This window comes from Pteronotus mesoamericanus, unplaced genomic scaffold, assembly GCF_021234165.1.
Source record: "Pteronotus mesoamericanus isolate MK-2021 breed Mesoamerican mustached bat unplaced genomic scaffold, CSHL_Meso_final scaffold_174, whole genome shotgun sequence".
Taxonomy (NCBI): Eukaryota; Metazoa; Chordata; class Mammalia; order Chiroptera; family Mormoopidae; genus Pteronotus; species Pteronotus mesoamericanus.
In genome coordinates this window covers 44691700-44718983 of record NW_026555309.1, presented here as the reverse complement: position 1 = coordinate 44718983, position 27284 = coordinate 44691700, and the positions used below count along the sequence as shown (strand labels likewise).

Here is a 27284-nt window from a genome sequence, read left to right as displayed (position 1 = left end):
ACTGACCCCATGCAGCCGGACACCTGGAAAATCGGGGCTCAGCGCCCCTGCGTGCCCGGTTTTGGGCCGTTCTGCGGGGGGTGCTCGGCGTCTTGTGGAGTGTCCTCTACAAGTACACTGCATTTGTCGCCTGCGCCCCACAAGCCTGTGCCCGTGGTCTTGTCACCTCATCGAATTGCACAAACAGGGATCATGTTGAGCAGCTCGTAGGCGTTCGAAGGTGAGCACATTTGAGACTCAAACTGGGGACGCGGGTGGTTCGCGAGATGGGGAATTCCTAGTAAACCTTGTGCAGCCAGCAGGACGTGGCAGGTGGGACAGACCCCCGCCCCTGCCGCCCCGCCCCGGAGCTCAGAGCCCAGCAGCAGCCCTGGGAGTTCATCCTGGCGAGTGACCGCGGAGCAGAGGCAGCGTCTGCTAGGGAGTGCCAGGGAAGGGCTCCGGCGGAGGGAGAGTCTCGCTGCCCCGGAAGCCCCTGTCGCCCCGGACAGCAGGTTGGGGGGTGTGCCTGTGGCCCTGTGGGCAGGGGCAGCGGGTCGCAGAGCCCGGGTGGGGATTGTGGGGCGTCGGATGCTGCCACACCATGGGCGCCCCCGGCCCCCCTGCCCCCAGTCTCCAGCCCCGCCTCGTACATCGCAGAAATGCTCCAGAGAGGGCCTTGGGCCTGCGGCTGGAAAGGAGCAAAAATGGAAGTTAAAAGGTGTCCTCAGACCTGCAGCCTGGCCTCCTCGCCCCTGCATGCACCCCGACCCGCGGGAGCGCCGCCCACCAACAGGAGCGCGTGCTTCCAGGGTCAGGAGCCCTCAAAGGCTGTCCGCCCGGGTTCCCCCAGAATCCCTTGCGAGGGGCCCAGGGGCTTGTGGCGTCTCCAGGCTCAGCCGGCGGCCGAGCGACGGCTGCTCCTGGGGGCTGTCACCAGCGGTGGCAGGGCTCCGGGGCTGCCCCGGGGAGGAGCACCCTCGCCAACGTCTCGGGCAGAACATCTCGTTGCCGAGGGATGCTGGCTGTTGGCATTCACTTTGGGCCACTTGCAAACTTTCACTCTACGTCCTGTGCAAAGCCAGTCAGTCCCTTGCTGCTATGGTCATGTGGCAAGGGCCCTGAGGTGCGAAGGGGATGTGGTCCCCTTGTCCACCCTCCTTCCTGGGGTTTGGCCCCTCTGTGGGGAGGATGGGGTGGGGGGCAGTGGCGAGCGGAGGGGGGCACAGGGGACCGGCTCTGCGCAGCCCCTCCCCCAGCCTAAGTCAGCGCCTGCCCCCCAGCCCACGCTCGGGCTCCTGGGGGCCGGGATCATCCCGCGGGCTTTGCGGAGCGTGTTGGGCTCTGGCAGGGGTGGCCACACTGTCTCCTTCCAGCCTGTGTGTCCGATGGTAGCGTGGCCTTCTCAGCTCTGAGGGTTAGTTTGCGTGCTGTATCTTTTTATCTCCCAGATGTTTTGCTTTCAGCCAGTTTGTGTCTTCGAACCTAAAGTGTGTCTTTTAATGTGAACCCCTATCAGGGACTGAACCCGCAACCCAGGCCTCCGCCCTGACCGGGAATGGAACTGGCAGCCTTCCGCTTTGCGGGCCAGTGCCCACCCCACTGAGCCACACCGGTCAGGGCTACTGATAAAGTAAGATTAGAGTCCGCCATTTAACGATGTTTTCTTTATGTGCCACGTTGTCGTTGAGATTTGACTCCTCCGTTGTTGCCTATTGTGTTGAGGTATTTTCCAGCATACAGTTTTGAATCCTTAGTTATTTCTTTACTATATTTATATATTTGAGTTATTTCCTTAGTAATTGCCCTGGGGATTATAATTAACAGCTTAATTTTAAAAGCTTACTTTGGATGGATACCAACTTAATTTCAATGGCACTCAAAAACGTTGCCCCAGCAGAACTCCATCCTCTCTCTCCTCCTCGGTACTATTAATACTGCATAAATCACACCTTCATATAGACCTTTCAGCACTGTTTTTTTTATTATTGTTTTATTTAATGATCTTTTAAATCAGGAGAAGAAAAGGGTTACAAATAAAAATATACTCCTACTCCCTTAGAGATTTACTGCCGCTGCTGCCATTACTGACACTTTTTACTTCTCTGTGTGGAGTTGAGTTACTGCCTTTGGTTTCAGCTTGAAGGACCCCCGGTGCTGGTTCCTGTCTGGAAGATCTGCCCGCAATGAATTCTTTTCACTTGTTGCTTGTTGGGGAACATCTAGTCCATATTTTTTGCTTTTGAAGGATAGTTTTGATGGATGTTGTGTCCCTAGCTGACAGTCTATCTATTTCTTCGCTTTGAACATGCCATCGTATGGCCTCTGGCCTCCTTGGCTTCATTTGAGAAGGCAGCTATTAACCTTATTGAAGATCCCTCGTATGTGGTGGGTTATTGCTTCTTGCTTCTTTCAAGATTCGTTTTTGACTTTCAGTAGTTTAACTAAGATATGCCTAGGTGTGGATCTCTTTGTGTTTGTCCTATTTGGAGTGTGTTAAGCTTCTTTGATGTGTAGGTTTATGTTTTCATCAAATTTTGGGAGTTCTGGGCCATTATTTCTTTAGAAGTATCTCTTGCCTTTCCTTCTAGAATGCCAGCGGAATACATGGTTGATCTTTTATCATAGACTCACAGGCTTTGGAGACCCTGTTTGTTTGTATTTTATACTTTTTTCTTTCTGTTCCTCAGACTAGGGGATCTCAATGAACCTGCCTTTAAGTTCATTGATTCTTTCTTCTGTGCATTCCAATTTGTAGTCAAGCCCTCTAGTGGATTTTTCATTTCAGGTATTCTACTTTTCGACCCCAGAATTTGTTTTTTAAAAGAAACAATTTCTGTCTCTTTACTGATACTATTTAGTGAGACATGGTCCTTACACTTTCCTTTCATTCTTTCGACATGATTTCTTTATTCTTTCAACCTATTTATGATAGCTGATACAGTGCCTCCCTAACTTCTGACTTCCCCAGGGACAGTTTCTGACGACTGCTTTTTATTTCCATTGATGGTCCATACTTTTCCGTGTGTTTCTGTCTAAGGATTTTCTGTTGAAAACTAGATGTTTACAATAATATCATTCGGAGACTCTGGACATCAAATTCCCCCGCCCCCCCAGGGTTTAATGCTCTTACTGACGTTGTTGCTACAGCTGTGTGTGTGTTTAGTGACCCTCCTGGACAAATTCTGTCAAGTCCGTATTCTTTGTCATGTGTGGCCGCGACGTCTCTGCCTGGCTGGCTCAGAGGTAAGCTAATTAGTGGACGGAGTTTTCCTTAAATGCCTTGCATCAGTAGCTCTCCCAGTGTTTGTTGTGGGAGCCTGTGTGTATTGGGGTACACACTGCTCTGGCAGGCTGTTTACAACTCCAGCTTTGCCTTCATTTCCTGCTGGTGTAGAGGGTCAAGGTCAGCCGGAAGTGAGCACTCAGGGACATGTCACGTGTTTCCTGGTAACGCGCACAGCCCTGTATGTGTGTGCTGAATTCCCAGCAATGTGGCGGGCCTTTCCAAGTCTCCCATTCCCCAGTTCTTCCTTTCTTGTCTTGTGACCGGCCTCTCCTGAGCTCTGACCGAGAATGCCACCTCAGGCAGCTGCAGTGTCAAAAAATTGCCTGTTTTCAGCATGTGCCCGGGGATGTGTTCCTTCCTCGCTGACTAAGCGCCGAGTCAGGTCGAATGAAGACAAGCCCCGGGAGCGGTGCCCGCCGGGGAGCTGCCAGGCAGGCCGAACCGCGGCCATCCCCGGGCACAGGGTTTTGGGTGCCCCGTCCCTGGCTGCTCGGATGCAGCACCCGCAGCTGTCGTGGTCGCTCGACTGTTGGTTTTCAAGGCTGCTGGGGTCCGGGAGATGTGACCAGGACAAGTTAAAACCCCATCTGGCTTTCCCTTCTTCCTGAAATCTGCTCATTTTGCTTGAGCAAACCCTTCGTGGGATCGTTGCAAGCCTTTGGTTGCTTTCCAGAACTGGGAGGGTCGGTTCTGACACTTTCCCCGGGGCTCTCACAGCTTCCACGGAGGAGCAGGTCCTCAGAGGCCCCGCTCATGCCATGCGTGTGGTGGCTGTCCACCCGCAAAACCTTGTGGCTGAGGGAAGCACGTTCAGGCGTAGGTCCATCAGCAGCAGGTGGGACGCGCCCCCGTGGACGGAAGGGCCACGCTGCGTGGGAGAACGGAGCTGCTGTACCCGGCCAGGTGGGAGGCTGAGGAAGTGGTCCTACCCTGGAGCACATGGCTTCCCCATTGCCCCAGCCTGGGTGTCCATACGCTGGCCGTGACCTTCGTCACTCCAGCCCGAGAATCACTGGGGGCTGAGGCTTCTGCTAGCTTCCCCCCAGGGAAGGAGGCATGGACGGGGCTGCTTCGGCTTTGACTCCCCACCCCCGTCTGGCACTGCCCGTGTTTCTGGTCATTGTATGTGGGGCGAGTAAAATCCCCGAGGCCAGAAACGGTGCGCTTTCGGGCAGCGCACAGCGGTTATAAGCCGCAGACACACGCTGTGGGGGGCTGTCGGGTTCCACTGAGCCTGTTTAGCTGGAGAAGTTATAGCCCATCCACTGGAAGTTGATGAAAAATTAAAAATGATGTTTATGAAGGATTTTTATTGGCCATATCATGGCACACTTTTAGGTAGGGAAAAAAACAGGCTGCCTTGTTGCTGACAGCCACGGGGATGTTTTAGGATGAGGCCGGAGGGCATGCCCGTGGGTGGTGGGATTGTGGGGGATTCTCTCCCACTCCCTTGGGCTTCTTTTTAAAAAAAATGGTTGCAATTCTCTTCAGTGAGTATCATTCCTGCAATTAGCGGTTTGTAAAATGGAAACCTCTACAAAGCAGAAAGTACAACACATGAAGTGGCTGGTGGTCGAGGAGACAAACTGAGGAGGAGATTGGTGCGGAGGTTTCCCATCCCTGCTGGCAGGTCGGTGTCTGATCCCCGCCGGCCGAGCGACTTGCCCAGGGTCACGCAGCAAGACACGGGGGCGGCGGTGCCAGGGCCTGGGCTTTCCTGCTCATCCCGGTGGCAGTTACGAGCGTAAAGCTTGTTCTGCTGCCGGACGGACATGGAAATTGGAGGTGACGGATTCAGGAGAGAGTTCACCCCAGCGATGGTCACACGTGGCTTTTTCGGGGGCGGGGATATCAAGAACAACGCTCTGGGCAGGAATGATTTCTCCCCGTGGGGCTGGAACGAAGCAGCATCGATCGGTGGGGTCTTCGCCAGTGGGCTTCCGCCCAAACGGCACCGCCCGGGGGGGCCCGCCCAGCATTCCACCTCCCCCAGGCCCGGCAAGGGCTGCGAAAGCAGAGCCCACGCCGGAGCCGTGGCTCCCAGCTCCCAGTGTGGGGTGCCTGTGGTGCAGACTCCAGGGCCGGCCTGGGGGTTCCGACCCCGCGTGTCAGGGCCTGGGCCCGGCATCTGCACGGGACCAGCACGCGGGGCCCCGTGGCGGGTCCGTGGCTCTGCTTCGGGAAGCACTCGGCGGGGAGCGGCAAGTGGCTGGCACTGCAAGAGGAAGGGACGTGGTTTTGCAGGAAGATGTGAGGCTGGCTTGGGAGAGGTGACCGCCGTGGGGACGTGTGCTCGGGCCCTGGGCTGCGTGTGTCACACAGCGTCCCCCTCTCCGGGCTGAGGAGGGGAGATGGGGGTTCCTCAGCCTGTGACGGAGGAGGGAACTGAGGCTCCCTCTGGCAACAGGGCCCAGATGGCGTTGCGAGCTCCCCAAGGCCCACTTTGGGCCGGCCACTGCAGGTCTCCCCAGACGTCGCCCCTGTCCCGTGGCAGTGGTGGGACAGGATCTCCTGCCGCGGCACCGGCCAGCCTCTTGCAGCAGATCCCCTGGGGAGGAATAGTGTCCTGGGGTGGGCTTTGACTGGGGGATGGTGGGGTTCGGGGAGGAGACCAGGTTCCCCCTGCATTTGTAGAGGGACTCCTATGCGCCCTGTGCCTGTGCTGTCATTGATGCTGACCGCGGTGCCCCGAGGAAGGGGTGGCAGACGGCGCCGTCACGCAGGTTCGATGTTGACACAGCAACTCCTACGTCCCCGGTGCTTCGCCGTCCGGGGTCGGGCGCTTTGCCAGGTTACCCCATCCAGCCCTCCCGCCGCCCCGGTCTCGCTCTCGTGTGACAGGGGAAAGTGAGTCCCGGGGAGGTCTGCGACCTCCCTGTGCACCGAGCCCAGGCCTGTCCTCAGAAGGCCGCCTCTGCCCGCGGGGTTCTCCCTGCGGCCATGGCTTGGGAGCCACCAGCGGAGTGCCGTGCAGCTGAGGGGGGCGGGCCTCAACGCCACAGCCATGGAGCCCGCGTCGGGCCGCGCTTCCTGGGGGGCTGAGTGTGCGGGCCCCCCGGCCGAGGGCAGGGCCGTGGGGGCGGGCGGCCTTGGCCGAGGCCACCTCCTGCCCAGCACAGTGGCTCCGGGACACCGAGCCGCTAACAAGACAGATGCAGGGCCGCTCCCACGGTCCAAGGGCCATTCCTCATCCGCAGACAGCTGGGCAGCCGCTTTAATTAAAAGGGCTCCACGGCTCTGGGGAGAGGAATGGAGGCCAGCTCTGCTTGCCAGCGCTTCCTGCCGCGGGGGTGGCGGGGCGGGGCGGCTCCTCTCCGCGGGCGCGGGGGGTGGGGGTGGAAGGGCGCCTCGCTTCTCCCCGAGGCTGAGCCCAGGGCGGCGTCCCCACTGGCAGCCGGGGCCAGGCGGTGCGGGAGCCCTGCGGAAGGGGTGGCCTCTCTGTGCCCCACGGCCTCGTCTGCGAACCCCGGTGCTCGCGGGGCTCCCTGAGAGGGCCCCTCTCAGGGCCTCTGTGCCACCTTCGTGGTCGCTGTGCCCCTCGCTGAGAGTGCCAGAAGTCACAGCCCCTGTGCAGTGGTGTCCTCGTCCTCGTGACGGCCCCCTTGGCCTCCCCGGTGCCTAGCGCAGTGCCCGACCCGCGGCAGGTGCCGGGCCGTGCCCTGTTCTGCGAGCGAAGGGGAAGGTGTCCAGGCACTGGGAGTGCAGAGGTGACGGGCCACCACTCACTCCCCCGAGACACGGAGGGAGACGCCTGCCCGGACTGTCCCTCTGTCTGCATAAAGGCGGGTAGGGGCACAGCAGGGCACGGCCGAGCCTCACGGAGCAGCATCCAGGTCGGCGACGGACCACGTGCACGGCGGGCTCCGGCACACGGCCCGGGCATGCGGGAGGCTGTGCCGCGCAGGCCTGTGTGGTGGCTTCGTCGCCGTTCGCCCAGCGGCGGAATCGCCCGGCGGAATCGCCCGGCGGCGCGTTTCTCAGAACGTGTCCTGGTTAAGCAATGCGTGACGGCACCGATTTGCAGTCCCTTTTCTCTACATCCTCTCTGACTCGTACTTTCTGCCTTACCGGTGGCAGCCCTTCTGACGGGTGTGAGGTGCTGTCTCCCTGGGGTTTGGGCTCGCTTTGCCCTGGTAGCTGCTGGTGCCGAGTGCCCCCTCCTGTGTCTGCGGGCTGCCTCTGTGTCTTCCTTAGAGAAGCGTCTGTTCAGGTCCTCTGCCCACTTTAAAACCGGATTGTTGGCGTTGTTGGTAAGTTGTATGAGGTTTTGTATATTTTGGTGGTTAGCCCCCAATCAGACGTCAGTTGCAGACATCGCCCATCCAGGCAGCTGCCTTTTTGTTTTGTTGATTGATGGTTTCTTTTGCCGTGCAGAGGATTCTTAGCTTGATGAAGTCCCACTCATTTTTGCTTCTCCTCCCCTTGTGTTTGGGGTCACGTTCACAAATACCAAGTTCAGTAAGGTCAGTGCCTGTGTTTTCTTCTGTGGGGTGTATCGTTTCAGGTTTGTACTCCCGCCTTGCATCTGCGGAGCGTTGGTCTCAGTGGGCGGTGGCAGAGGGCTCTTCCGCCCCAGCGCCGTGTCTGGAAGAGGCGCTACTGACTGGAGACAGCCGTGAGCAGCGCTGAGCGGGGCTGCCTCTGCCCCGTCCGCCCCGGGAGGCGGCGGGAGCTGCATGTGGGCGCAGTGCAGTCCCAGCTACGCAGCCCAGAGCCTTTCCCCCCCAGACATGGCGGGGCAGGAACAACAGTGTCACACGGGCACTTGGCCTCCCTGCGGGAGTCACCCCAGCCCAGCGGGCCAGCGCCCCAGGTGCAGGAAGTCCCTGCCTGGCTCTACCCAGCTTCCTCGAGCCACCTGGGGCCTAAAGCCCACACGGAGGGCACTTTCCCACCAGGCCACTTTCGTACAGCAATGAGAGAGCCACGTGGAGAAGGCTGGGAGCCGCAGGAGCCTGCAGGACCGCCCGGGGTGGGAGGGGCCCGGGAAGCGCCTTTGCTGGGTCACTGCAGTTGTCCCGGACACATGGCCCAAGCCCCTTCGGCCCTGCAGAGGGGGCGGGCCGGGCCAACAGGGCGTCCCTGCACGCAGCTGGCCCCCCCATCGCCTACACAGCTCTGGCTCAGCAGGCCAGGGTCCCCCACCTGCCCAGACCACCTGCACGCACACCTACCAGAGACATACAAAAAATAAAGGGAAAGGAACCCCAAACCAAATACTAAAGAAAGCCAGCAGGCCACAAGGGGTCGGGAGAAGAGGAAAGGAACGGAGAAGGATAAGGAAATCACCAAAAGACAGCAAAGTAGCAATACGTACATACTTGTCAGTGCTTACCTTAAATGTAAATCGAGGAAATGCTCCCTTGAGACAACACAGGGAGGCTGGATAACACGTGACCTGTCCACGCGCTGCCTGCCAGAAACTCACTTTAAATCGAAAGACACACAGACTAAAAGAAAAAGGGGGAACATGATTTCCCCTGCAAACGGACATGAAAAGCAAGCAGGCATAGCAATACTTATATCAGATGGACTAGACTGTAAAACAAAAGTGTAAAGAAAACAAGGACATTACACTACTGTAAAGGGGTCGGTCCAAGAAAAGGACGTAACAATCATAAATACCTACACACACAGCGGGCGGCGGCGGAGCATGAAACGCAAATACCCCCAGTCACATAATTGTTGGGGGGTTTCATACCCCACTCACGGCCCTGGGTAAATCGTGCAGACAAAATATTAATGTGGCATTTAAGGCCATTATTTCTGTATTAAGCGTAATGAAAAAACTCCCAACAAATAAGGGTCCGGGACCAAGAGACTTCATAGGTGAAGTCTATCAGTCAAAGAAGAGCTAATACTTATCCTTCCTAAGCTGCTTCAAAAAGCTGAAGGGAAGGAACACTTCCAAACCCGTTCTGTGAAGCCAGCATTACCCTGATACCAAAACCAGATAAAGACCTTACAGGGAAAGTGAACATATCCTCAGTGAACATAGATGCAAAAATTCTCAGGAAAATATTAGCAAACTGGACTCAACCATAAATTAAAGGGATTATACATGGTGACCACGTGGGATCCATCCCAGGGATGCAAGGGTGATTCAACATCTGTGAATGAATCAGTGCGATACCTCATTGTAACAAACTGAAGGATAAAACCCCGTTATCCGCTAAATACACGTAGACAATGCATTTGACGAGACTCAACATCTTTTTAGGATAAAAATCTCAACAAAGCCAGTATAGAAGAAACGTATCTCAACAGAATAAAGGCTGCATGTGACAAACCCACAGCTAATATCAGCACGGAGCAGCTCTTCAGACCAAGATCAAGAGCTTGACAAGGGTTTGCACTGTAACCGCTTCTGTTGAGCGTAGTGTTGGAAGTCCTCGCCGCAGCAGCGAGGCAAGGAAAACGGGAAGGAAAAGGCTTGTTGTTTGCAGATGACATGAAAACCCTAAACCCTCCACTGGGGGAGGGGGGAGGACAAAACTATTAGAACTAATAAATGCATTCGGTAAAGTTGCAGGATACAGAATCAATATACAGAAATCTATACACTGATGATGCTTTTCTGTACAGCAATAATGAACAATTAGAATGTGAATTAAAGAGCATAAAATATCCAGGAATAACTTAACTGAAGAGGTGAAAGACCTGTACGTTGAAAACTGTAAGGCATCGATGTAAGAAACACAGATGGACCGGAAGGATTAATAACGTGTCCTTACTACCTAAAGAAATACACAGATTCGGTGCAATTCCTATTAAAATACCAATGGCATGCTTCTCAGAACTAGAACTGATCCTAAAATTTATATGGAACCACAAAGACCCTGAATACTCAAAGAAATTTTGAGAAAGAACAAAGTGGGAGGTATCACACTTCCTGCTAACAAACTGTACTGTTAAGCTACAATAATCAAAACAGTATGGTAGAGGCATAAAAACACACATAAGGCAGTGGACTAGAACAGGGAGCCCAGAAATAAATTCTCACTTATATAGGCAATTAATTATGACAAAGAGGGCAAGGATATACAATGGGGTAAAGACAGCCTCTTCATTCAGTGGTGTTGGGAAGACTGGGCAGATACACGTTAAAATGAAACTAGACCACCTTTTTATACCATATACAAAAATAAACTCAAAATGGAGTAAAGTCTTAAATGTAAGACCTGAAACCAAACCATAAAACTCCTTGAAGAAAAAAAATAGGCAGTAAACTCTCTGACATCGCTCTTAGCAATATCTTTTTGAAAATGTCTCTTTGGGGAAGGGAAGTAAATGGAAAGTAAACAAATGGGACTATATCAAACTAAAAAGTATTAGCGCAGTGAAGGAAACCAACAAAACAAAAACATGACCTACTGAGTGGGAGAAGATACACACAAATAATGCACCCACTAATGGGTTAATATCCAAAAATAGAAGGAACTTATATAACTTAGTACCAAAAAAACAAAAAAATTCAGTCACTTCAATTAAAAAATGGGCAGAGGACCTGGCTGGTGTGGCTCAGTGGATTGAGCACCAGCCAGCGAACCAAAGGGTCACTGGTTCCCAGTCGGGGCACATGCCTGGGTTGTGGGCCAGGTCCCCAGTAGGGGGCGCACAAGAGGCAACCACACATTGATGTTTCTCTCCCTCTCTCCCTCCCTTCCCCTCTTTCTAAAAATAAAATCTTTTTAAAAAAATGAAAAATGGGCGGACGACCTGAATAGATACTTCTCCAAAGAGGACACACAGGTGGCCAGTAGACATAAAAAGATGCAGAGAAATGCAAACCAAAACCACAGTGAGATACCACCTCATACCCGTCAGAAGGGCCATGATCCATAAATCAACCAATGGCAGGCACCGGGCGGGGGGGGCGGGTGTGGAGGAAAGGGAGCCCTCGTGCACTGTGGGTGGGGATGCAGACAGGGCAGCCACTGCGGACGTGTGGAGGTTCCTCAAAAAATTGAAACTAGAACTCCCTTATGACTCAGCAATTCTGCCTCTGGGTATTTACCCCAAGAAGACAAAAACACTGACTTCAAAAGGTAGCTGCACCCCCGTGCCCATGGCAGCAGTATTCACAGCCAAGACAGGCACGCAGCCTAGGTTCCCGTCCACAGGCGAGGGGATAGGGAAGTGGTACGTTCACACAGTGGACTATTAGCCGGCCATGAGAAAGGATGAAAATGGGTCGTTTCCAACAACGTGGATGGACCCAGAAGGGTGTTATGCTAAGTAAAATAAATCAGAGAAAGACAAGTACCGTATGATTTCACTTATATGTGGAATCTAAAATAATAGAAATGAACAGACAAATCAAACAGAGCCCCAGATACAGAGAACTAGCCGCCAGTTGCCGAAGGGGAGGGTGTGGGAAGGGGAGGGTGTGGGAAGGGGAGCGAAAGGAAAAAAATGGCGCCAGGGTCCTGGTGCCAGGGAGCCCCGTACCTGCTGGCGGTGTCCGTCCTCTGCCGTGCTCATGGCCGGCCGGCCGTGGGGGCGCAGGGCGCTGTCCCTGGGCTGCAGGGCGGGCCCGGGGCGCGGTGCCGTGGCGTCACCCTGGGGCCGCGCGGAGGGACGGCAGGGGCGGCAGGGGTCTGCCTCTCGGCGGGCGACCCCGCTCTGCCTTGGGACTCGGAGGCGCCGGGGTGCTGTTTGCGGCGGGGGGCGGTCCCTGCAGGTGCTGGCTGCAGCCTCCGCAGGAGGAGGTCCACCCTGCGCGCCACGTATCCGTCGTGTGTCCTTGGGCAGCAGCGAGGCCGAGGCCACTCACTCGTCGCCTGTTCAGGAGGCTGTACTCCTGTTCCGCTCCAACGAGGAGTGGAGGACAGAAGGCTTTGTACCAGGCATTGTTCCGCGGTTTTAATAGGCACATTTCATGTGTGTTTACTGTTAACATGTAGGCAAAGAGTGAGAGAGCGTCCAGTATTATTCAGTTTTATTTTGCTTCTTCTTTATTACTCTCCAGCAGAGAGTCTTGGGCCACAGAGGGAGGGGTGTGTGTATGTGTCGGTGTCTATTTGTGTACACGTCTGTTCACATATGTCTGTGTGTACATGTGTGTTGCCCTGTGCACTCTCAGCTGCCTCCCAGGCCTCGTCCCACCTTTGACGGGACAACCACAAGACTCCGCCGTCAGTCATGTTCCCGAGACTCAGTTTTCTCACCTGTGATGTGGACGTGACCGACCCCGTCCCGACTTCACCCGGCAGCCGTGAGGATGGTCGACAGCAGGGCCCGATGGACTGTCCTTGTCTGCTCTGAAGTCTGGGGTCCCCTCAGCCTCTGCCGGGCAAGATAGCCAGGGCCGCGATGTCAGCCTGCACACATACTTGCTGTGTGGTTGGCCTCTGCTGGCAGAGAATCCTCGCCATGAGTGCTTCCTGGGAGCTTGTGCTGGCGGTGTCTGCGCCCAGCTGGGCTCTGCCCACGCAGGCCCTCAGGAACCCCGGCCCCTGGCCGGGCCGTCGGGGCCACGCTCCCGCACCTCAGGCAGAGAGGGGCCGCGGGAGCCGGCGGGGGCAGGGCAGAGGGAGCTCGCTGGCTGGCACGCAGTCCTGTGGCTGTCTGCTGCGGCCCATGGGGCCCGCCGTGTGCCCCGGCTCACGAGGAGGTCCACCGTGCGGTGGCCACCGGCGGTCTCTGCTCGAACTGCCTGCTCCCGCTGCTGCTTGACCATCGGGCGCCTCTCACCACACGAGACCCTGGGAGCGAGCCTGCCGCTCAGAGGCTCCAGCACGTGCTGACCCTGGCTCGTGGGATGGGAGCTCGATTCTAACTGCCTGAACCTGCTTCACACGGGCTGGCGGCTCTCCGGAGGCCCAGCACGGACCCCGATCAGCTCCACCTGCCCTGCTTTTCTAGCTTCCTGCCTAGGTGGCGGGGGTCCAGGGGAGGGGAGCTTGTTCGTATGCAGAGTCCCAGGCCGCTGACTCGGCGCCCACCCTGTGTTAACAGTAAACAGGACACCAGCCGGTCCCAGGAGCAGACGCAGCTCAGCTCACCTCCCTTCCAGGAGCCCGGTCTCCGGGAGGCGCAGCTGTTGGCAGTTTCTCATTTTCAACACTTGCGGCCCCGTGGCCTTCGGCTCCCAGCCCTGTTGACCCCACGGGTTTGAACCACACTCACTGCACAGATGAGGAGGCTGGGCTTGGCGCCAGGCCTCCAAGACCATATCATTTAGGTCCCTGTGCCCAGAGGCCCTTCGGGAGTTCAGAGCCAGGAGAAGGGAGCCTTCCTGGGGAGGGTGGCGTTGAGCTGGGCCCTGAGTGGGGCGGGCGGCAGCCCACCGGGCCGCCTGGGTGTGACTTGCCCCTCCCCCGCTCTCTCACGTGCACGCCAGTGTGAATAAGCCCTCAGAGACTTGATGTCACTTCCTTTACAAAAAGGATCAATAAGCCATGAGTGGGTATCACTGGCTGTTAAGCTTACTTAAAATTTTCTCCGTCTACCAGGGACTTTTCAGAAGTCAGCCAAATTTTATATAATTTTTCCCATGAACTTTGGATCTAGATGTGTTTCCCCATATTTTCTTGTAGGTTTTTTTTTGGGGGGGGGTATGCCCTTGCGTGGGAGGGACAGAGAGTCGCATCGGAGGGAGAGGAGAGTTTATGGGGAGGGGCGGCGGCGCCCAGGCCCCCCGCAGCTCGTCCCTGCTGTGTCCAGGCGGGTGGACAGCCGGACAGCCGGACAGCCGGACAGCCGGCACTGAGAGCTGGAACCAGGTTGGCCTCGCCTTGGGGCTTAGAGAGCAGTTCGCCCCATTTCTCACCCACGCGCTGGGGGTCACACCGCTCACCTCGCAGAGGGTGACGCCTCTGCCCTCAGAGCAAATGGCGTCAGCATTTCAGCCCGGCCGCCGGGACGGTGCGGGCCCTCAGGGGGTTGTGGTCATCCTCATCACGGTCATCGTCTTTATAATTATTATTGTCATCATTACTATGCTTTGCCAGTGCTGCCACTGATGGATGGTAGCTTCTGGGCAGAAACTCACTGGGTAGCGCGTCGGCTATGAAGAGGACGGCTGGCTTTTCCCGGTGGCGATGCCGCTGGATGCGGTCCCAGGGGACCGGTGGGCTGCGGCAGGCTGGGGGCTTCCGCAGTTGCCCAAGTGCCCACCAGAGGGCGCTCTTGCATCTTCGGTCGCTGACTCCTGTGGTCTCGGCTCTTGAGCCGGTGGGTCTGAAAATAATTGGGGGCCGTGGGCTTTATTTAACTGGCATCTCAGACCGTTACACTCCTCATGGGCCACATGCATGCGTCTCTTCTAAAGCAGGTTCACTTGGTGGATGAGGACTGCCAGCGGCGTGGTTCCACGCTCCTGTGCTCCCAAGTCGCCTCTGCTTCATGGCTAGGGCAGGGGGCGCCGCCCCGGTGGCCGCCCCGTTGGAGCCCTGGGGGATGGGGCTGCATCACGTGGGGGAAGAAGAGGGCATGGCCGTCCCCTCCGCCCCGGCCCAGAAGGGCTCAGCTGGGAGGCCCGGCCAGCCCCTGTCCGGGCCCTTCCCCCCACTCTCCAGCCTGGCCACGCGCTTCGGTGCACTCCAGCGGGCCTCCCCCGGGGGAGGCGACCCATAGCTGACAACGGTCACCTGTGCACAGAGGCCAGAGCAGGGGGCCGGTCGAGGGAGACGGGCAAGCTGTGGGTGCTGGGGGGGCAGTGGTCCTTGAGCCGGGAGCGTACCTGGGGGGAGGGCTGGAGCCAGCGCTCGGAGAGAGACCAGCAGGGAGGGGCTCCGCAGAGCAGCCTCAGTGCCGCCCACAGTTTGGAGTAGCACAGGCAGCTTCCTTTGGGGAACCCCCAAAGCCCCAGGGCCTCAGACACTCCCCACCACCCTCATCCTTCAAGGCTCCATTTCCCCACGTGCAAAATGGGAAGAGTTTGGCTTTAAAAATAATGGCTTCCCCCCAATTTTAACTGAAGTAAAATTCCCATTACACGAAATTCCCACTTGGAAGGAAAGAGCCCGGTCGCAGTGAGCTCGCTCACAGTGCTGTGTGGCCATCGCCTCGGTCCCGTCCCAGACGTTTCCTCACCCCGCGGGGACGCCCCCGATGCCTCAGGTGGCCACTCTGTTGCCTCCCGCCACGCCCCCTCCCAGGACACCCAGCGTCTGCCCGTTGTCTTTGTGGATCTGCCTGTCCCGGGCATTTCCTGTAAATGGAACCATACCATCCATGGTCTTTTGAGCCTGGCTTCTTACACTTGGAGTGACGTTTTCAAGGCTCACCCAGAGCGTGGCACGTCGGCGCGTTTCCCTTTCTAAGGCGGCCTGGTACCCCGCTCCTGTGTGAGAGCCGCACTTGTCACCCATGCGCTGTCTCCCCCCTCCGCTGCCTCGCCCCACGGTTGTGACAGTGTTGCTAGGGACACGGGTACAAGCAGGTTGTCCTTTGAACCCCGGCTGTCAATTGTCCACCAAGGAGTGGGATTGCTAAAACTCGTAAAAGATCGTTTTGTGCGCACCTCGTGTCTGAGCTGGGCATGGAGAGCGTGGCTGAGCACACGGTGAAGCCTGCCGGTGGCGCCTCCTGGACTGCGGTGGCCGTGCCGTCTGCGGTGGGGCGTCCTTCCCACCCTGGGGCCCCCCTTGATGTGTCCACACCGCCAGCTGAGGGGTTTCCCGACGCCCGCCTTGCTGGGTCCATGTGGGGACTAGAGGAGAAGCCCCCGTGGCTTCCCAGGCTCAGTTTTCTCATCCCCTAAATGGGGATGATAGCACGGGATTTCATGCCCCTCTGACCCTCATAACAGGGAGGAAAGGGGCCCGGGGGCCGCAGCCCTGGGGCTGGGAAGAGGCCCCGTGCAGCCTGGACCGGGGTTTCTGTGCGTCCACCATCAGGGAGGCGCTGGGCTCTTTGTAGGGTCCCCTGAGTGGTAGCCAGCCATGGAGCAGGAGAGAAACGTCCTTCCGCGTGGCCACCGGGGGCAGTGGGCGCCAGGCCGGTCTGGGGCGCACGGAGGCTCCCTGTGGCTGGCACTCACCAGGCCTCTTGCCTGGCGCCCCAACTCCCCGCCCTCCGGGGGGGTCCTCTCACAAAGCCTCCTTCCGGACAGAGGGGAAGAGGCCTGCTGTGAGCTGTCGTCAGGAACCTGTGCCTTGCAAGCCTTTGCATGTTTTTTTTAAAAACATATTTTTAGGTCTCCCTTACCCCTTAAGACATAAAATGAAGGGAAACCAGAAGGAACGTTTTGAGGGATTAATAAAAAAGCCTACAAGGGAATTGCTCTTTTGTTAAGTAAAGCTCCAAAGCTGCCAGGCGTCCCTCCAGAGAACACAGAGTACCAGGCCGCGGACCAGCGGGTCGCCAGGGCCTCCAGCGGCTGCAGGAAAGGCTCCCGCGTGGAGCCCAAGGGCCCTGGGCCGAGCCTCCGTGTCCCTGTCAGGGAGATGGGCATTCACACCCTGTGGGGTGGAGACCCCCATGGGGATTGTGGGAAGGCGCCTCGGTCCCCCCAGAATGACCCTGCCCGCCTGGGCGTGGCTCCCCTCGGCGGGGGCTTGGTAGGGCAGGCTGACCTCAGCCCACCTGGGGGAGGTGGTCCGCGGGTGGGGTCGCCTCTTGTTGCCTTTATTTGTGTGCCTGTGAAGTAGAGCTGACTGGACGCACGGTGGTGGAGGAGGAGGCGAGTGAGGGGCTTGGGAGGTGGCCCGAGGCGGGAGCCCAGCATTTGGCAGGCAGCTCGCTGCCCCCTGCTGCCCCCACCGCCCCCCGCCGCCTCCCCTTTCCTGCTGTTTCTCCTGCTCTCTCTTCCTTTTCTCCGCTTCAGGAGACCTCTCCTTTAGACAAACCGATGGTCTGTTTTGTCTCACTTTGTTTGGCTTGTGCCACGTTAGAAAATGTTTAATTAGGCACCAATTAGATCCCACATTAAGAAACCCCTGTCTTTCTAGCTTGTGTTTTAAAATCAGGACATTGGGTCGCCCTGGTCGGCAGCCCCGGTTGCTGGGCCGGGAACAGCTGCTCCCCAGCGGGACCTGGCTGCCCGCTGGCCGGCTGCTGTTTGCCCGCACACCTGGCTCCCCTCACCTGCCCGTCTCCTCACGGACAGATCTGAGGCAGCTTGTGTGAGGGACCTTGTGAGGTGCAGGGGCGTTTGAATTGCAAAGTGCTTTGTTACCAATACAAAACTGTTGTTCATTATTTGTAGTCATGCTGAGGCGTGGGACATGCTGAGTGTTGATCAATTGCAACCAAAACACTGGCTGAAGCCAAAAGATTTACGGGGAGACAGACTAGAATGTCTGTGAGTGGGGCTGACTCTTGGCTGGGCTCAGACGTGGGGGTGGAACGGTGCCCCTGTGTCTCAGGACACTGTCCTCTGTGGGTGGGCAAGTCCTCATGGTGCTGAAATGACTCCAGTGGCTCCGGACATCACACTCTGGGTCCCTTTAGTTTTGGCAGAAAAACATGAAGGCTCAGTGGTTCAGGGCTTGGCTGGTGACCAGTCAGAGCCCACAGGAAGCACCATCCCCCCTCAGGGAGTGAACGGGGACCTGCATGGAAGCCCATGGGGGGGTGCCCACGAGTTCAGGGGTCTGTTACGTTGCGAGAAGGGCAACTTGACCCAGGGCGGCCGCAGCACTCGGTATCCCTTTCCAAGGAAACAATGAGTGCAGATGAGCTTTGTAGACTGGGTCTTAGGAATCACACGTGATCCCTCCGGGGGCGTGAGCAGGGTGCTGCCGGGGAGGATGAGCCGGTCCGAGCCACAGGCTGAAGGGGGGAGCCAGCCAGGAAGTGGCGGCGGGGCTGGGAGCAGCTTTTCTCTCCCGCACCTCCTTTTCCAAAGCTGCCCTGAGTCATTCTTTAATGGAATTTGTGCCTACTGAATTCCTGCCGGCACAAAATCCTTGCGTGTCCTTTATAAATATTTCACTCTCTTCCGGCAGCAAATTTCCCGATACCCCAACGCCTGTGTAGTCCGCGCCTGCTCTGGGCCGGCAGCCTGTCCCCCACCCCGCCAGTGGCTGTGGGCGGGAGGAGACAGTCATGCCCACCCACACCTGGCTCCTGGCCTGGGCGGCTGCTTTGGCTCGGGGAGCAGCCGAGCCTCCTCGGGAGACCGGGATGGGGTGAACTTGGCAGAAGAAGATGGGGAGCCGGGGGAGGGTGGTGGCCGCCCATGCCCCTCAGGCGCAGGGGCAGGGGCAGGGCTCGAACCCGGCTGGCCCGCTGCCAGGGGCCGTCTTGGCTACGAATGTGCCAAGTGGGAGTTCGGAGCCGGGTGGATTGCCTCTGGGGGAGGGGTTGGGGGAGTTTCGGGGCGGGGAACTCACAGCCGGAGAAGCTTTACAAACTGAAGCCGTGAGTGTGGAAACTCGCTTTCGGCCAGCTGTTGATGGGCGGGGATTCCCAGAGGGCAGGAAGGAGCCCCGGACCGGTCTTGAGCAACGGAGTGTCCGGAGTGTCCGGAGCAAGGCTGGTCCCGTGGCCCAGTGGCCTCCCTTTACATGGGGGAGGGGCCGCTGGGCCCTCGTGGCATCTTTGCTGAAGCGCCAAGCCGGGTCTGGGAAACTTCTCGCAGCACGGCCTTGTCACACTTCTGCGAAATCTCGCAGAGCCAGTGAGGAGCCCCAGACCCGATAGAAATGATTGGTTGTAACACCCCGCCTCTCTGCCTGTTTTCTCTCGGGGAAAATGGACCCTATTTCTTTCTTTTTATTTCATTAGCCCGCTCAGCCGAGAGGTGCAGACCCCGTCTCTGCACGGCCTCTCTCCTCCCACAACAGACCAGTGAGACCCGCCAGGTATATGACAGGGGCCACGTGCACCAGGCAGGATGCTGCAGGGCCTGGCAAAGCTGCTCCAGCCACGCTGGGCTGGGTGCTGGGCTGGGTGCCGGGTGCCGGGTGCCGGGTGCCGGGTGCCGGGCTGGGGCTTCCGGCCAGGCCTCGGGAGACGGATGCCACTCGCACATGATGCAGCCCTCTCACTTCCGGGTGCTTCCCCTGTGCCAGGCTCCGGGGTCCGCAGGGGCGAGTCCAGAGGGGGCTCTGCCCTCCTCGGAGCCCCTGGTCTGGCAAGGGGGCAGCGGAAGGAGGCTTCGTGTGTGTGCCTTGGGCCTCCGCGTCACCTGCATGTGTCCGGTCATTCTCCCCAACACGTTGGCCGCATTCACGCAGTTCCGGTGAGCACCCCGAATGTTCCCACAAGGGATGCGCAGATGCCACGTCTGAGTGTTCATGAACCTTGCATATGCAGACTGGATACATGCAGACCCCTTTGTGTGTGGGGCCCGCAGTGTTACACCGATATCATAGCAGGTACCGCGAGCCGGGAACACATGCGGTCCCTGTGCCGGGGTCTGTGCCGGCAGCAGCCCCCTCTTTTTGAGCAGTTGCTCAATAGGCCGCCGGTAAGTGTTCTGGAATGTGGGGGCGGGGTGGGGGAAAGCAGGACGGGAGGGTGCGGTACCCCGGGACCAGCACAACGCAGAGCTGGCAGGGTGCCCGGACCGGGTTCCCGGAACTTGTAGACGGAAGCTCTGTGCTGTGACCCCGCTGGCAGAGGCAGCTCCTTTCCGAGGCCCCAGCTCCCTCCCTGCCTCGGACCTGCTCCCAGGGCTGGCTCTCCACTGGGGAACTTTAGCAGGAAACCAGAGGACCAAGGACCACTGGACGTGCGTCGGAGAGGCTAGCCCCCTGGGCAGAGAGCGGGGGGAGAAGGTACGTCGGAGGGGGAAATTGAAGCTATCCAGCCCAGCGGGCTTTTCCGTGGATGGCGTTGCACCTGGTCTCCCACAGTAGCGGGCACAGCGCTGTTCCCCAGGCCACGGGGTGATTTACTCAAGTGGAAGGCCCTCAGCTCGGGTGGTGTCCCCTCTCACACTGTCTCAGGACCGTGTCTAGCTCAGGGATGTCCTCACTGTAATGGGCCAGTGACACATACCTTGAGACATCACAATGACCAAGGTCTTTCTTTCCGTAGTGTGACAGGTAGCGGGAGAATTGACGCATCCCTGAGAGACAGGCTGTACAGGGACGCTGCCGTCCCGGCCCGTGTTGGATACTGCTTCTGGTTATATTCACAGGCAGCAGAGGGGGGTGGGGTAGTCCTACGCACCCAGGGTGCGGTTTTTGACCCAGAAAATGCTGTTTTGGCTTCCTCCAGCAGACACATCACATTCGGAAGTGTTAGGGGATATTAAACCACCTTGTTAAGTTTCCAATAGTCTACTGCTCTCCAGCACCCACCTGGCTTTTGTATCAGCTGCACAGGTGCACTGTATGGAGATGTTGTGGGATTTCCGCCCCTGCAATGTGTATAAATATAAACCCACTTGTTTACCAAGGTGTGTTTCATTCTTTCCTGAAGGCATAAGTCTCCATCTGGTATCGTTTCCCTCCAGGCGGAAAAACTTCCTTTAGCAGTCATGCTGTGTGGATCGGCTGGTAGCAGATTTTCTTTAATCTGAAAAGTGTATTTTGCCTTCATCCTTAAAGGATATTTTCTCTGGATAGACAATTCTGGGTTAATTGCCTTTTAAACCGCTCTTTAAAGGTGTTATTCCATGGTTTCCTGGCCCCCATTGTCTATGATTGGAAGTAAGCAGTGCTCATAGTTCTTCCCCTACATGTGATGTGTTGTTTCCCTCTGGCTGCTTTCAAGGTGTTCTCTCTTCGGTTTTTAGCAGATTGATTGTGATGTGTGGTTTTCTTTGTATTTATTCCACTTGAGATTCACTTGGCTTCTCAAATCTATACCTTTGTGTCCTTTACCAAATTTGGTTAGTTTTGGCTATTTCTTTATTTTTTTTTTATCTTATTCTCTGTTTTCCTTCTGTGAGGCCTTTGGATATTGTTCTATAGCTCTCGGAAGCTTTGTTATTTTTGGTCTTTATTTCGCTTTGTTTTTCAAGCTGGGTAATTTCTATTCATATATCACTGCTTTCCCCTTCAGCTTCTCTATGTCCTCATTCTGTCCCGCCTGGCCTGACTCCAGCTCTGTCGTGTCATTTCTCCTGGGGATTCTGAGGGGTCCAAGCTCAGTGCCGGTTCAGGGGGAGTGAGGGGCAGAGAGGATGAAGAGAAGGCCTCCTGGAGGCAAACATGTGATGTCACCTTTGCAGGGAGGGTGTGGCCTCTGAGGCAGGTGGGAAGTGGCACATATCTGTGCCAAGGGAGAGACAGGCAGACTGAACATGAGCGATGAAGTCCCAGTGGGGGAGGGGTGGGCCTCCTGTGGGAGACAGTGGGAGGGATGGAGGTTTTGGGGTCTGGTAGGTCCCTACAGTGTACTGGGCCCTGGGCTAGGTGCCCTGTCTTTATGTGTCTCTATAATATTCTCCCTCAGGTCTCAAAAGCACTGGGAAATGCTTTTACTTTACATAAAAAAATGCATTAAAAATCCCTCCTAGGAATTAATGTTATCCTATCCTATAATATATCCCATCTAACAGATAAAGAAACCTGGGTTGGAAGAGATCTTCTGGGCACCAAGATGATGCAGCTGCTTAAGGGACCATGAATCCATGAGAGTGTGGGAAGCCTTTCTTAATGAGGCAGGATTTGAGAGGTTGGGAGGCCACGTTTGTCCTCTGAATCCTTGTTCCAAAAATGCCCGAGATCGCGGTGGCATTATTAGTCCCAGAACTTGAACTAGAACCTACTGAGTCTTATATTCCTTCCACCCTGTTGTGCAGACTTCGTTCAGGCTCTGACATTATCACTGACCCCCCAGGTGACCCTGGCAGGTAACCTGACCTTTTCATCACCGCTGTCCTCTTTGTGAACGTGGGAAAACACAGGACCCACGTTGCTGGTCGATGTGGGAGATCAATGAAGGGATGTGCTGTGCGGGCGTGTGAAGGGAGCACTTACGTGCCTGAGGTCTTTACGGGTTGTTCGCTCTCCCTCTGGTGGCACGCCAGCCTGCCGCAGGGCCGCAGATTCACTCACCCCTTCGTGAGAGAAATGTGTCGCGCGGGGGGCGTCCCTCCAGGCGTGGGGAGCTGGCTGCCAGCAGAGCAGAGCGCCCTCCCTGCGCTCCTGGCCTGCAGCTTTCGCTCTGCGCTCCCTTGTCTGGACTTCAAACCCTCTCCATTTAAGCCTCGTCTTTGGTGTCTAAGAATGCCGGGTTCAAATCTCAGCTCTCCTCCAACTGGGTTTCCCTGCTGTTAAGGAACTCCGTGTTCTCCTCCGTGGGGCTGGCCTCATTACGCCTGTTCTGGAGGGTCCTGATGAGGTTGGGAAGAGGCGCCGGGTGACCGGGAGTCTGCACAGCCTGGCATACGACGCTGAGCCTGCTTTCATATTCACTGTTGATGTCGGCCCATGGTGGGCATAGTTAATTTTCTCCTTCAGGCCTGGTACCTTTGCAGTTTTCTTAGTAGCAAATATGCTGTTTTTCTATTTTTTTTTAAAAAAACCCTTGTGTTGCACTGAAAAGAACTGTGCAGTGGCCTCAAAACTCCTCTTCTCCCAACTGCAGTGCTCCAAGTCACCACCTCCCCCACAACCCCACTCCAAAGTAGTGTCTTTCTGGATTCTTCCCCGCTCTCCTCTCCCTCTCCCTCTCCCTTCAGGATCTGGACACGCTCCAAACTCCCTCCCAGCCCATGCGCCCCATCTTCAGGGGACACTTCTGCGCTGGTCGCCAGTGTTCTCCCCCCACCCCACCCCCGACACTCCCAGGTCACGGGCGAGCTCCAGCCCCTTCCCAAGGGAGCCCCCCGAGCCCCACCCTGTGCCCGGAGCGCCCCTCCCCGCCCAGACCTCGCGGCCTCCTCTCACCGGCTCTCCCTGTGCTCTCACCCCCACAGGCTACGGGCACGCCGCCCCCGGCACGGACGCGGGCAAGGCTTTCTGCATGTTCTACGCGGTGCTGGGCATCCCGCTGACGCTCGTGATGTTCCAGAGCCTGGGCGAGCGCATGAACACCTTCGTGCGCTGCCTGCTGAAGCGTGTCAAGAAGTGCTGCGGCATGCGCAACACGGACGTGTCCATGGAGAACATGGTGACCGTGGGCTTCTTCTCGTGCATGGGGACGCTATGCATCGGTGCGGCCGCCTTCTCCCAGTGCGAGGAGTGGAGCTTCTTCCACGCCTACTACTACTGCTTCATCACGTTGACTACCATCGGGTTCGGGGACTACGTGGCCCTGCAGACCAAGGGCGCCCTGCAAAAGAAGCCGCTGTACGTGGCCTTTAGCTTTATGTACATCCTGGTGGGGCTGACGGTCATCGGGGCCTTCCTCAACCTGGTGGTCCTCAGGTTCTTGACCATGAACAGTGAGGACGAGCGGCGGGACGCCGAGGAGAGGGCGTCCCTGGCGGGGACACGGAACAGCATGGTCATCCACGTGCCCGAGGACGCGCTGCCGGGCCGCGCACGCTGCAAGGCCGACGGGGACCTGCAGTCCGTGTGCTCCTGCTCCTGCTACCGGCCGCAGGGACGCGCCGGCCGCCCCGCGGGGCACCAGAACTCCTTCGGCGCCCAGCTCGGCCCCCAGTACTTCCACTCCATCTCGTACAAGATCGAGGAGATCTCACCGAGCACACTGAAAAACAGCCTCTTCCCCTCCCCCATCAGCTCCGTCTCCCCGGGGCTCCACAGCTTCACCGACCTCCGCAGGCTCACGCGGCGCCGCAGGTCCATTTAGGGAGCAGGGGTGCGGGGCTGCGGCGGAAGCAGCCGCCCGTCACACTGGCCCGGCTCGGCGTTTCCTCCTCGGTTATTTATTGTCCTTTATTCTTACTATTAGTATTGTCATCATTATCAGTCTCTCTCCTTTCTTGGTTTTATTTCTTCCCCACCTTTCCAGTGAGACGGAGCCGGGGAAGTCCTGCTCCGAAACTCCCATCTGAGCATGAAGCATGGGTCCCTTCCCCCCCCCCCCCCCCCCGCCGCCCCGACGTCTGCCTTACGTTCCTCCCCAGCCCGCCCCAGCTCGGGGCGGCTTCCCCACGACGGGTGTGAGACCGAGCCCACCAGACCGAGCTGAGAGGACACCCACCCAAAGCTGCACACCAGGCCGAGAGCCGTCAAGCGCCCACCCACGGCGAAGTGTCTAACCGGACTCCCCGCTTTTCCTCCCCAAAGAGCGGGTGGTTGTGTGGGTGCGTGTGCGTGCGTGTGTGTGTGTGTGCGTGTGCCGTGCGACACAGTGGAAAATACCAGGTATTCCTTTCTTTTTTCCATCATACAGTTTTGTTAATAGCCTGCTTCTGGCTGCTTCCGAACACAAAAGGAAAACAAAGCCCACGAGGTTTTTGATTTATCATCTTGCCAAATTGAGCATGTTCCACCAGCCGCCTTTGCCCCAGATGCGTCACGCCCATATTTTTAAAATGCTAGGTTCTAAATTATATTAACTTCTTTTTAGGGGGTGGGGTGGGCAAGACGACACGGATCATTTTAGCTTGCCAGGTCCAAACCGTTTTTTACGAGCATGCACTTCGTTAAACTGGTATGCATTACCGACGCGAGCAAAAGCTAGCGGTGGCGTTAGCGGGAGCTAATAGTGAATGAATTTACCGAAGATGTGTTTAATTTTACCATCTCCCGTTCCCACGATTTACCATGCCCCCGGAAGTGTCGGGGCCAACGGGAAAATTGTGGGAAGGGCAGAATGTTTTATTATTTCCCTCTTATTTACATGATGATGGTGGTGATGGTGGTTTGCGGAGCAACTTACCTGCATGAGTAAGACTTGCAGTTTGGGACGCATGGGTGAGAATGGGGGTTAGTTGGTCCATGTGGGTTCTTGTCCTTAAAAAAAAAAAAAAAAAAAGGCAGGGCATTCCTCATTAAAAAAAAAATATATATATCTATATGTATTTCAAGAAAGAGTGTCTCTAATTGCGTTTGGTTTGTAAATAAGGGAAATTTCACGTTGGTCTCAGGAAGAGTTGACAGGCAAGGAGCTGTGTCTTGGCCTGCTGGGAACTTGTCAATCTCAGGGGACGATTTTTCTGAGGAGTGGAGAAATTCCTCCCGACTCTCACTGGGGGTGACTGCAAAGGGAAGGCCTGTTTATCTCCTGAGGGACAGTTCGGCTATAGATGGTCCACGGAGGCCCTTTCAATAGTAGGAATAAAGGAAAGTCTAATCCAGATTCCCAGAAGGGACTGTCATTTCCCTGGGCAGCGTCCCGGCCACTGCTGACAGCCAGCCTCCTCTCGCCCCTTTAATGAAAGGGAAGTTCAGGCTCTCCGTTGGAAATGCACTTCGGCCGGATAGCTGGGAGGTGTGGCGGGAGCCCCGCTGCCCCCCACACCCGCCCCGGACGGGGGTTTGCTCCTGGGAAGAGTGAGCCTGCACAGTTCCTGAAAGGAGCCGTCACCAAGTGCCACCAGCCCCAAGCATTTGGGCCATTGGACTGAAACAACCCTCAAGACCCCTCTGAAAGCCACGTACTTTATGTCACGTCCACGTTGAAAACGACCCCTTCCTACAGACACAGGCCTTAGGAGTCTGGGGACCTCAGGTGCTCGAGGTCACCGGGGACAGGTATCAGTCTTCATGGTCTGAATCCATTTACTTGGCTTTAAGGGTTTTGTGTTTTTTTTTTTTTTTTTTTTTGTTATTTGTTTTTTGTTTTTCTTTTGTAAATTTTGGGGCTCTTAGGCCTGTGCAGAGAACAGAAACATTGCTCGTTTTCAGGCCCCCCCGGCAGAGGGTGTCGGCGGCAGGGGCAGCGGGGCAGTGGCGTGAACGCGCGCCCGGGAGCCTGTGCCTCGCGGGAGGCTGCTGGCAGCGCCCGCAGGGCTTCTCCCGCCAGCCTTTCTCCGCGTTGCCCTCCAGGGCGGTGGGTGCGCCGTGACCTCTGATCTGTAGGAGACCGAGGCGGGAAGAGGGTGAGTGATGTGCTCCATGCCACCGAGCTGGCCCGCCCTGCAGCTGAGAGAAGGGTCTCAGTCTGGACCCCCAGAGGGCCCAGGAAGCTGCCTCCACGCCCCTCCGGCCCCTAACGGCCCCCGTGGGGGGAGCCTGCCTCTCTCCATGCACAGGTAAACAAACGCCCCAGGCCCTGGGGGTCAGCTGGAGGGACAGCTGCTCAGCCTGCCATTGTAGACTGTTCCCCCGCTGGGCGGTCCGCACGAGATGCTCAGGAAGGGGTGTACTTTCGCTTGAATGCTCCAGTGACAGGGAGCTCCTCCCGGCCCTGCGACATGTAGAAAATACTGGGTCTCCTAGATTTCCGGAGTTGGCTCTGCTTTGTAGGACTGAGGACCGCAGGAGGACGTCTGTTTTCTGTGTGTGTGGTGGCCATCGACTTCTGTGTCCAAAGCAACTTGCAACTTGTCTTGGTTCTTATTCCTCCTGTTCTTCCGCCCCCGGCAACCTCTTTGGCCCCTAAACCATCCCTGGGTCTTCTCTTTGGAAGTTAAACATCCCTGATTATGCTCAGAGCGTCCAGGGGCGCAGGCAAGCCTTGGCTTGCTTTCCTTGTGACATCATCTTTTTCTCAGGTGTCCATCTGTTCCCTCCCACGGTCTCTGGCCAAGGAGTTCTCTGGGCACATCAACGAGATGGGCTCACAGGGACACAGAGTCGAGGGTCCCCCGGGATTGTCTGTCACCGTAACATGCGACGGGGCATCTCCACCCAGCGCTTGGCCACCCGAGCCCTGCCCGCTCAGTCAGCATTAGCATCCTCACACGTATCTCAGGTCACCTGGCCAGAACCGGTCGCCCCTCGTGGTTCCTCCCGCCGTTCTGGCTGCGTTGTCGCCAGTGCTGTTGGCCACGCCCCCGGTTTTCCCTCCGAGTGCCTCGGGCTGAGGCGTCTCTCCCTCACGCTCCTGCCAGGTGACTTCTGTCTTTCTGCTCAGGTCACCTGTGCCCGTTCCGGGAGGGGTGAGACATCACGCCAGGCTGTGTTGTGTGGCTGCGGAATTCGGCCTTGGTTAGAATGCGCTGAGCAGGAGCCGCAGAGCTGCCCGTTCCCAGGTGGCAGTGGGGGCCTGGCCATCAACGCGGCTTGTAGGTACTTAGAGGTTTCAGCCTGTTGCGGAGCATTCTCCAACTAAGAGATCTCTACCCACTCATTCCGTAAAAGGCGGGAGA

At 57.1% G+C, this 27284-nt stretch overlaps 1 protein-coding gene across 1 annotated transcript in view; it reads left to right on the top strand.

Moving 5' to 3' along the window:
• The window catches only part of KCNK9 (potassium two pore domain channel subfamily K member 9), a 56655-nt gene extending 32667 nt beyond the window's left edge, over positions 1-23988 (top strand). The window contains exon 2 of the mRNA XM_054590107.1: positions 23037-23988. Within this exon, the coding sequence (XP_054446082.1) occupies positions 23037-23875 (839 nt within the window). The 3' untranslated portion in view covers positions 23876-23988. The remainder of the gene's footprint in view (positions 1-23036) is intronic.
• Positions 23989-27284: the final 3296 nt, after the last annotated feature.